At 40.1% G+C, this 11,659-nt stretch overlaps 1 protein-coding gene across 15 annotated transcripts in view; it reads left to right on the top strand.

Annotated features, from left to right (window-relative positions):
* The window catches only part of LOC110851553 (ELAV-like protein 3), a 54,024-nt gene that overhangs the window by 26,497 nt on the left and 15,868 nt on the right, over positions 1 to 11,659 (top strand). For 8 of the 15 annotated variants that reach the window (XM_035853362.1, XM_035853363.1, XM_035853365.1 and 5 more), the window contains exons 2-5: positions 1,679 to 1,853; positions 1,957 to 2,378; positions 2,469 to 2,611; positions 11,333 to 11,492. In XM_035853362.1, coding sequence (XP_035709255.1) covers positions 2,120 to 2,378; positions 2,469 to 2,611; positions 11,333 to 11,492 — 562 coding nt within the window. In that variant the 5' untranslated portion in view covers positions 1,679 to 1,853; positions 1,957 to 2,119. The remainder of the gene's footprint in view (positions 1 to 1,678; positions 1,854 to 1,956; positions 2,379 to 2,468; positions 2,612 to 11,332; positions 11,493 to 11,659) is intronic. The other 7 variants (XM_035853370.1, XM_035853369.1, XM_022099392.2 and 4 more) reach the window with 3 other exon arrangements.

The raw sequence follows: 11,659 nt of genomic DNA, 5'->3' as shown, positions 1-11,659 counted from the left end.
GGAACAACAAACAGCCCGCGTCTGTCGGATTGTTTTAAAATATTGGCGTAGTAAAAATTTGGGAGGTGTGCTATTTTTTAATAACTGTTCCTGCTTTTACCTGTCTTACCATATTTATGCACATATGGCGAGGGTAGTAGATAGTGGTAGTCGCTATTTATGAGTGCGCGTGTCAGAGGGAATCTGCATGCATATAATTATGGAATGGAATGGGAAGAGGGAGGAATTGGAAACAAATGCGACTTTTGCTAATAAATCAAGTATTAGAAATCCAAGTTTAGAAGTAAGAAATCAGAGCAAAAGCTATTAATATCTAAAATCTGATCCAGTTGGGATTTGACTAAACATGTGTAGAGACGCTGACTGACTAAGAAAAACTCTTTTGGAAAGAGAGAGATACAGATTGGTCGGATGAGGCGATCCAATCTGCAAAATTAGACATCGAATGAATAAAGATATTCGGTGCATGCATGGACAGACAGCCGGATAGACAGTGGTGGAACAGGAGGGGAATGGCGTTGGTACAGCAGGAAATCCGAAATTCGGTTGTGTAGCGTTAAATGACTTTAGAATGGATGGAAATGGTGAAGGGAGACAGATTCGGTTTAAACAAATATGTACATCATTCAAACTCAGGCCTCCTAGAAATGCATATCATCATATCGTGAGAATGAGAGAGGAAGGAAGATACATGCTCAAACCGTTGCGATTTATCTATACACACATCCAGAGAAAGTGTGAGTAGTGAAACTGCACTTTTTGATATGGCATCCTTGATGACTCAAGACGACGAAAGTTGTTTCTCTACTTGGTGAACTTTTGTGAGAGCTGATTCTCGGATGCGATCTGTAGTGGATCACCAACGTTAACGTCGTCATTCAGCATAATTTGCCTCTTTACTTGGCTCTGCAAGCAGCCCCCACTTTGCCACTCCACCACTTACTTACTTATTCTCTCCTGTTTCCTATTAAAATGAATGCACAGAGCCATAAATTATATGCTAATAATATCATCCTCCAACTTATAACCTCACTTCCCCATTCTGCCATTTCATCTTCCTTCATGGTGGCAGAGAGGCTCGCAGAGTTCATAAAGTAAGAAGATGCAATCACTTTTGGTTGCTAAAAATTTGAACGAAAATCCAACTTCCTGCGTTCATGAGACATTTAATTTTAGGACTGTGAGTTGACTACTTACCTCCTCCCTCTTGTTCTTGGCTTCGTCACATCATCACCACGCTCATACGCTCGGCTCCTCTCCGCTATCGGAAAGTGCTAAATTATGTAATCAACGGGAGATAGGAAGAACAGACTAAATCATTTCTCGAGCAATTGCCGTGTTGAAATGTTTATGACCACCACTTCTTGTCGGTCGATGTGTATGGACGGTTTAAGACGACAAGCTGCTGCTGCTGCTGGGTTTCTTGACTTGAAAGTGTACATGCACTCGTACAACACAAATTGTTGTTAAAAAGTTGCTTACAATAAATTTATCGTGTAAATACTGCTGCACACGGTATGATTAATGGTGCATCAACTTTTATTTTAAGAAATGGATGGTCCGAATTTGCACTCATAATGGTTCTTTGTTGTAAAAAAGCGAGAAATATCCTACCGAAAATGAATGAACGTTGTGTGCACCAAAGTATTAACGGAAGTATTGTATTTATCCTTTTCAGATTTAAGTGTGGACGTGGTTATAAATGAGCCTGAGTTGAACGGGTGTTCGCAGCTTGGTTTCTCCAAATCTTGAGTGCTTGTGCCTGGACTTGCAACCAGAGGATTTCTACTTGAAGAAGTCTTATTTATGTACGCAGAAGAAGAAGAATACGATAAGAAGATACTTTAAGAAAGGTGAGTGAGACGTAGAATGTAACGTATTTTATGAAAATAATGAGCCCTGAATGTTGCGGACAATAACTTATTATCTTAATTTCCCCTTTTTTTTCCCTTGCAGACTACTACAAAGCGAGAAAGATACTTGATCATATTTAAGAAAACAAACGAGATTGTCCTACGTACGTTGTGGAACTTTGGACCTGCGCCAAATTTCCAAATTTGTTGAGCGTGAGCAGTTACTAGAAAAAGAAGCAAAAATTAAGCTGCAAGAGGGTGAAAGTATGCAGAACGGGATGGACGTGACGACAACACCGCCTCAGGCAAATGGGTCAATCCATGGGGTCAATGTAAGCTGCGGGATGAACATGTCGGGTTCCGCAGGGTCTCCCAACAATGGGAGTAACAATGGTCTGGAGGAGAGCAAGACCAACCTGATTGTCAACTACCTGCCCCAAACCATGACACAGGAAGAGATCCGATCCCTCTTCTCCTCAATTGGAGAGGTCGAGTCGTGCAAACTCATTCGAGACAAGATCACTGGTAAGTTAAACATACAAACCTAAAAGCATTCATTACATTGTTTTGTTTTGATTATTTCACTTTTGCTCCAATATTTTTTTTTGTTTTAAGATAACTCCGGAAGTAATCAAGATGCATCTATCGTTTCAGGCCAAAGTTTGGGCTACGGATTTGTCAATTATCATCGGGCAGAGGATGCTGAAAAAGCCATCAACACTCTGAACGGCCTCCGACTACAAAACAAGACAATAAAGGTTCGTTTTTCTTGCTTCATCTTTTTTTCTCGTATACGAGTTGCTCAGTTTTTTGTCCTCGTAAAGCCTTAATTTTACATTTTAGTACAAACGTGTACTTTCGGAATTTTAGTTTCCTACGCTTATTCCGCAGTTAGTCTAGACCAGGATAATCAAATCATTGGCTGGTAATGAGTGGCTTCTTGACTACTTGCAAGTGCCATCATCAGAGTTATTATTTAATGTCGGCTAAACAAACGAAACTGCCGAAGCTACATTACCATAGCCTGTCAGTTTCAGGTATCTAATCACAAATACAAAATTTCAAATGGCCTCAAGAAGTGTGAATATTTAAGTTAAGCTGCTACATAACATTAAATTCTCCACCCTTTCATCGAATATTTACCTTAAGGGGAAAATTATCGATTATTGGCGATGTGTTTGAATAGCACCAACATGCTGATGTCATGCTTGGGATTAGCCGTAGGAAAAGTCGGGTAAAAGTACTATTGTAGTAGTAGTAATGACTGAATATGGATCTGATCGAGCCATAGGCATGTATGAATTAACGGACAAACATTACTTTTCCTCCACACTGACAACGACTCGACTGGAGGAGCAACGGTCCCTATAAAAATTTAGAAATAGATGCCGTGTACTTACTCACATACATAAAACTGCCTGAGTGCTAAGCAGAATCGACATTCTGCATTCCGTTTCCTTCCATGTAGCGACATTAATATTCTTTTAATTGCTCAGTTGAGAGTCAACCAAACTTAACCCAGCTGGGGATTGTCAGAGTGTGAATTGTTAAAGGTCATTCGCTAATTTGTGCTGGTACTGCACCCATTAAGAGCTTAATGCCCTTGTTTGCATTCATTGGATAGAATAACGAACTTTTAATAAGGATTATAATGCACATTTGTGGGAATGAATCATCATCTAAAAGTTCTATACGCTTAAGACATGCATGTACCTATTAGCATTTTTATACGTTTTCACTACATATTCCACTCCATCTAAATACTTAAAGTCACCACTGATGGGAAAAACCGTTGCCAATCACCCACGCAAAAAGTGACATTAAGGACTCATGAAAATGATTCATAAAAATAATGGAAACACGTAATAAGAGTAAACATTAGTTCTGTCACATTTATTGTTACATACATACAGTCAGGACACAACTTAAACTTAAAAAAACTGGAAACATTATGAATTTTCGGAACAAGTGTGTTTTGGCTCGAGTTTGTGAACAATTTGGTGGATTGTGTAGACGGAGCAAGAATTTTCTCCGCTTTTTTTACCAGTCTTCTTCTCTTCACTCACAACAACATACCAGAAAACTGGGAGGCACGGGACACAATACAATATTCTTACTTTAGGCGAGCGAGTAGATCTACAAAGCACTCGTCGTGGTGATGGTGTTGTTGGATAAATTCCGGAATTGAGGACGAAGGAGCAGATGCATTTTTTGCCCCTTCATCCATCCCATTTATTCTCCCCTCACTTATCTCTGACTTAAGTGCAACTGTTTCATCCTCCAGTCTCGGAGAGAGAGAGAGAGAAAGAGAGAGAGAAAGAGAGAGAGAAAGAGAGAGAGAAAGAGAGAGAGAAAGAGGTTAACAACAAACAAACATTTCGCACAACAATACAATGTAATGCATTCCTTCTTACGCGGGGGCACCAACCACCGCTGATGGCGTTGTTGTTGGCGTTTCCACAGCTTTCACAAAGCGAAAAACATACAAGGAACAAGCCGTGTTCGGCTGGTTAGTAGCGCAGGACTGACGAGGAGATGGATACCCACTCTCGCATGCACTCTTCTTAAGAAGGTGCTCATTCCATGTATGTACGGACCACGGACCGAAGCGAAGTTGTCGTCTTTTTCTTTCGCTCAGTTTCCCATTAGATTCTTCGATTTCGATACAGATCAATGTTAAAACGTTGAAATGTTGAAAGATTCATGACTTCCTAGTCTGGAGCGAAGAATCTGCGAATAAATCCTGGATTCAGCGCTATGTCTCATCCAACTAGAATTTAGAACTGGGAGTAGCAACAGCCTCCTTTGGAAATCTATATTTTTCAGAGAGGATTTTTTCATCTTTTATTTAGCGTTGGCGTGGGCTGTTACTTGGTATTGATATTGATTTATTTTATTTAGCTCGCTCCTTTTCATCCAGCTTTCTCCCAGTCTCTTCCCCACGAGAAGAACAACATATCATCAAATAGAGCATCGCATAATATTTATTTATTACCATGTCATGGTTGCAATTAAAAGAATATTATTATTGCACATACAGAGTCGCAACCATACGTACGTAAATATGTACATACATATAAATACATCACCAAAGTTGAGTGACGAGGAGGAGGAGGAGGAGGAGAATTCAAGTCGCCAAGAATTATTGCATATTGCCTTTGTCCACGTCAACAATGTCAACTGCTATTACTTATATGCACACCACAACAAATACAGCCCACTCTTATTCATACTTATGTACGAGTTCGCCTCCAATATCTGGAAAACTTTGTAAAAAAAAAACTGGGAACATTATTGATTTAAAATTTGGCTGTGGAGCAGAGAAAGCACAACAAATATTCGTCCTCGTCAGAGTCGTCTGTCCCGTCCCAGCAAAAGTTTTTAGGCGGATCAAAGCAATAAATTAGCTGTAGCTGTGAGTGAGAAAACTCACAAACCCAAGTACAAATAAGTTGTGCTCCTAATGAGAAGATGTATGGGACACAATAAGTCTTCTCTCATTCCCTCCTCGTCTTTTGTTCTCTCAAAAAGCCGAGTGAAAACTGAGCCAAATCAACCTCGCTCACTCTTTCTTCTTTATCTTTATCTGACACATATCATCGTCATCCTTCCTCCGTTACCCCACCATGGACGGATTTACTGGCTGGTTGACACTTTAAAAAACCGAAACTAAGCTTAATTGCTCATTCCGTGCTGCATATGTATGCAACGTGAGACACATAGTATTGTTATTCGCCTCACACAAGTTGGGCTCCATGTATTTAGTTAGTTACCCTCCTCCCGATTGCATTCTTCTTCGCCATTGAACATGTACTATTGTCTCCAAGTAGGAGCAGACAAAAGAGTGCAGTTTTTGAGATGCGTAGCAAAAAGGAATGTTTGTTTAATTTGCCACTGTCAACCGCTCACTTAAGTTCACATAACGGGAACAACACGCGAAAAAGAGTCGGGAGGGCTGGACGACGAGTTTTATTTTGTTTTCTTTCTTCCTCACTGCTCGCCGTCTTCCTCCTGGCAAATAATATTCTACACTTATTAGATAGCTGAATATACCATAGCTTCATGCCGCCTTGGTATAAAGGATGTCGTGCCAAAGCTCTGTGTGTGCCATACGTACAGCGAGTTACATAATAGATGGAAGTGAATGAGTGATGGGGCACAACACCGAAATGAGATAAGCGTCCTTCTTGGTGGTGGACCCTTTTAAGTGAATATTGCCTACTTGCTGAACAAGTCCGAGACAATTAGACCTAACACAGCCCGCAATTTGTCTATCTAATGTTGCAGAGATAACGAGAAATTACGAATTTTCAGCCAAACTTAATTGTTCTGTCTGCATTGCGCCACGCGAAGAATTGGAATTCCGTGCGGAGAGAAAGTTATAACTTGTTTGGATTTGTCAGTTGCAAACATTGCATGAATAATCAATTTTTTTTGCTTGATAAAAAAGACATGATTTCTATTCCCTATTTGCTATTGTTTACCAAGTCAGGGAGCAAGAATGGGGCAAAATTGTGCTCCTCTTAACTCGACCAAACTATACGAAGCAAGTTTCTGTCAAAGGGGGATTGGTAATGGTGGGGTGGGAAAACCGACAGGAAAAATGAAAAGGGGGTCGTCATCGTCGCCTTTCTAGTTCTGTTCACATTGCCCCTGGCTGGTTTGTCGAGTTAGTTTGTTGAGTTGTGTCAACTGCTTCTTTTTTTCTCGGGAGATGCTTTGCATTGGGACAAATGATTCTGCCTTCAGCTCATTCACGCCACAACCGTCATTATTCCTTTATTTATTCTACTACGTCTCAAGTCATGGTGGATTCTATGCTGGTCCTTTTTCGATGCGAATAAATCAACGCATTGTGTTCAACGCAAGTTCTTCTTCTCTGCTGACAAAATGAGTTAACTTTTCTCACTCGTTAATGCAAAATGTTACTGTCGTGGGCGTAGTATTAATACTTTATACTTCGAATCGAATAATTCGTAATCGAATTATCGAACGTCGTACGAAGGATATATTTTTAGTCTTATCAATTCTGAATTTCTTTTTGCGCACTAAATTTCCACAATATTACACTTCCTCGAACACCTTTTGCAATAAAGATTTCTCGCAGTAGAGAATTACATCGTGTCGAACCATGCATTCCCCAAATTTTACTGTGACAAAGCCGTCCAACAATATTGTTACGTTCCAGCTCACTGATTTGTCGTGCCACTGATTTCGGATAAGGGATGACAAATGCTTAGAGTAAACCGTGTTGGTAAACATTTCTCCGCAAGCAATAGTTACAACGGGGAAGATTAGAGTGTAATGTGCACTTGGAATTGCTGATTTGACGTGAAGCGTTTATGTACCACAATATTTTCAAGTATTTGACATCACGTGACCCCAAGACGGTTGTGAACAGACGGAGGCATTCTGGTATAGCTTGATCCCATAAAAAGCGTGTGGAGGAGCCAAAGTACGGACGCATCGTGCAATCGAAGCATGCAATAATGGGGGAAATGAGAATGAACGAGCAAAGAGAGAGAAGAGACTGAAATGATCTCCTTCCTCTCTCCTCAGCCATCCGATCCACTGCGATAAATCTGTTGTTAAGTTAAACAGCACACACACGGAGAGAGAGGAGACTTTCATACGTACCGCTCCTCCTGGCTGGTCATATTATAATGCCGCATATAAAATGTACCATTACTTACCCCACATGATAAATATGTGACAGGAGGGCAGACAGTTATGTATTTCATATTCTCTCCAACATCCATCCCATTACCACTGCTTCTCTCTCAGAAGCCGGTTGACTTTCCCTTCCGATTTTTGAGCCAGTCTCTGCTCCTGGGTCTTGGGTTTCTGCTTTCTTGATGGGTGGGTGGTGGGTAGCTGGCTGGCTGGCTGGGTGGGAAAGTAATGGAAGGAAGTGTGGATGTAGCTCCCTTTCACTCTTCCGTCACACCACCACCGACCGTCCATTGCACTACTGCCAACGACCACCACAGAAAAAACAAGAAACATCAAATCAAATGTACAATAAAACATGAAATATATCGAACTCGATCTAACGATTGAACAAGACAACTCTTACCATTTTTTGCTACCTAGAGAGAGAGATGAAACCTTATCCGGACTCAATATCACCACACTAAAACCTTAAGTACATTTTCCCCTCTATGAATAATATATCGAAATAAATATAATTTATTACGATATAAAAAATTAGAGTGAGACAAAGACGAAATTAAAAGGTCAAAAGTTTTAAGAAGCGAGTGCATTATTTTTTTTAAACGAAAAGACTTTTGGGTGAGCGCACTTTACGTAAGTTGTGTAATAAAGAAAGAGCAGAGAGACGAAAGACTTTTCCTAGGATGACATAAATACGACCAGCTTGCCGACTTTTTATCATCTTTTCTTTCTCTCTTTGTTCCGAAGGAGAGAGTCGTAGTCGTAGTTCGCATCATGTTAATTATGCATTAGACGAAGGAAATGTCGTACCTTTCGGTACATGACTTTCCTCTCTCATCTCCACGCTCCACGCTCTCTGGAAGGAAAGCAGCTCTTATTTTCGTCTCCACTTCTTCTTCCACTCGCTGCGTCGTAATAAGTCAAGATCCACAAGTGAAAATTCTACTATTGCGCCTTCAATCGAAACGACGTCTATTTCCCGATGAGACTTAATACACGGCTGCCTCTTCAACTTGGCCAAGGGGTGTCTTCTCGTGAGAGAAAGGCCGCGACACGTGTGTCTTTATAACGGAGATGTATGTATGTACATATATTGGACACGGTTTCTCAACAAATCCACGTTCAAGCTAATATTAATGAAACGAGTTGTTTTATGCAAATCTTTCCTCCATGACTTTCTAGATATCTCAGTTTTCTCAAATTGATCTCTTTGGGACCTTGAATTTCTTTTACATATTCAGACAAGTAGGAATAAATCCTTTCTGTATTGAGGCAGCAGAAATTGAATTTTCGCCATCTGGCTCTATCTCTGTTCGATCACGGTTAACGAGTTTTTCTCATTTTTTTAAGTGTGATTTGAAATTTCATTAAGTTATTTCTCGCTTTATTCTTCTACTCAATTTACACCTTGTAAATACAATATCAAATTTTGTCTCATCCTTAAGAAAAACAATGGGGCCAAATCTTTTATGTATGTATGTGTGCGTCCCATTCTTTTGAATCTCAACTTTACTATTATTTGTCACACAGGCGACATAAATGTCGCAACGTGTTTGCTCCTTTGAAAACATTTGGTGTAATTTTGTTAACTCGATACAGTTAGACTACACATTCGGAAAACTTTACTGGAGTTTCCAACATTACTTTGCTTCACAAGAAGGATAAGTTGGAATCAATTTATTTATTCTCCAGTAAACTTCCTGTATTGCAGGGGCATATGTACTTTCACCTTAAAACCCATTCAGTCAGTCGAACAGACGGAGGGGAAAACACGAGAGAAAGTTACTTTTGTACACCAAATCGGGCCGAGTGGGGTACTCGCATAGAGGAGCAAGTGAGGTCGTAGCGTGTGTATTGTATTGACTGTTCTTCTTCTTCTTCTTTTTGGGTCGTATTTTTCCCATTTTCTATTTTAGTCAGACGCGTGTCTAACTGAACGATTCCAAGCTGAATGAGAAGGTGGAACGGCGCAATGTTCACACAAATTGTGTGAATGACAAGTAAAATTTCCAATGACGTTATTCATTTGACATTGGCTGGCTTAAGCTTGTCAAACGACAGTTGGAATTTAAACGTGCTTTATTCCTGCCCGGATTTGTATGAGTGGCTGAACAAAATTGTTTTCTTTTATGGACGCCAAACGAGAGAGGCGAAAGAGACGAAAAAAACTTCAACTTCCGCAATTTCGTTCAATAACTAAAACAGTAAAGTATAGAAGATAGGAGAAATGTATGTATGTAGGGAATTGAAACCATGCCTTATGCAGTAGTGCATATTCCGTTTTATATCTTATTGGACTCGATCTTGTAATAAATTGGGGGACTTGACTGGGGGAAAAGTGACTTTTTATTCCATCTTCTTTGTCACCTTAGGAAATCTCATAGATTGACGGTGCTAAAACACTTGAGGCCAGAGTGCAAATATGACAGACGGAATAAAGTCGACATTTTGACTATATAAATTCACACGAGCTTTCTCCACTGGTTTGGAGCAGACCAGTGATTAACGAGGATATGTATGTGCAAAGGGGTGGTGTGATGGGAGGTGACACGTTAAAGATTTATTTTCCCCTCGTGCCTTTAAGCCTTCTCGACAAAACTAAATACTACGAGTGCGTATAAGGAGATTGGCACCTACATACGCCGTCCATAGGCAAAGGGTTAATTATTGCTTTCAATATTTTGAGCTGTTGCTGTTGTGACCACGTTTCTTGGCAACAGCAGCAAGTTGTTCTAGGAGAGGAAAAGTGAGGGAAAGTAAGAGCTCGGATGAGTGGAGAAACAAAAAATTGTGAAAGTTGAGAGGATTTAAGGGGATTGTGAAAATTCAAAAATTGGGGGATTGAGTGAAGAAGGGAGTTGTTTGAATGAGGATTTGTTGGAGTCGAAGAGACTGTTTGAGAATGATGACTCTTGAGAATTCTCAGCAGCCATTGGATTCTTTCAATGCTTCTTCTTCTCCTCCTCTGCTGCCTGAATTTCTTGGATTGTCATACAAAATAGGCGATACTACGAACTGCGGGATGTACAGGATAGATACACAAGGTTTATTTTTATTCCATTTTCCATCCACTTTTATTTTCCCATAATAAGAGAGAGTAAGGCTCAACTTTTGTTTGGTCTTGCTTGCCCTCGGATCTCGGATTTACTTTTCACTATGTCTTGTTGACTGACTCTGACGACTTCGTGGTTGACTGGCTGACTGTTTTATACTGCTTCTGCTGCTTCTGCTCTTCTGTGGTGGCTTTTGGTTCTTGTTCTTCTCTCTTATCCACAAATCACAATTCACTTCCGTGCACTCTGAAATATTGTGCTTTGTGTAAAATGATGTACAAATTTACACACCAACCAACCAACCAACCAACCACCTTCGCATTCTATTTCTACATATTCTAAATATGCATTCTTCCTTATGAGCATGTGACGACAGTGGATTTCAAAGATTTCGCAGCCTTCCTGGTTCTTTCCCTACGTAGTAAATAGGTAATGTTGGTTGATGATGAGAGGGAGGTTGTCGAGGTGGTTTGATTTGTGATTTGGACAAAATAATACGACAAGACAATCGGCTTTGAAAGCGCTTGATTATAGCCGCATAGCAGAGCACCATGAGCGGTAACAACTAAGCATTTGCTGTCCAATGGTTTGATGAATTTGTGAGAGATGAAAGACAAAGAGATCACTGGTGCGAACCAGGAGATACTTTGTTTGCTCGTAAATTCAAAAGTCCTCTGTTGATTAATTTATAATGAGAGCAAACCTGGAATGTTCTGAATTTGTCACTAATTTACAACTTTTGTAAATTTCTAGGTTTCCTACGCGAGACCGAGTAGTGAGGCGATAAAAGGAGCAAATTTATATGTGAGTGGGCTACCCAAAAATTTGACTCAGCAAGAATTGGAATCTCTATTCAACCCCTTTGGACGCATCATCACCTCCAGAATTCTTTGCGATAACATCACGGGTAACAGTTAAGTTTTATTCATTATATAATAAACCATCCTTCCCCGTAAAGATAAACATATAAAAAGATAAGTTGAGCGCGCTTCCTCGTACCATTTTTACTCATCGTCGCTGTCTTCGAAATCTACATCACATCCATCATTTTCATCAATCCAGACAGGATTGTCTCTGACA

Source organism: Folsomia candida, unplaced genomic scaffold (genome assembly GCF_002217175.1).
Source record: "Folsomia candida strain VU population unplaced genomic scaffold, ASM221717v1 Fcan01_Sc006, whole genome shotgun sequence".
Taxonomy (NCBI): domain Eukaryota; kingdom Metazoa; phylum Arthropoda; class Collembola; order Entomobryomorpha; family Isotomidae; genus Folsomia; species Folsomia candida.
Note: the sequence above shows the minus strand (reverse complement) of the source record. Positions and strands in the feature narration are given on the sequence as shown.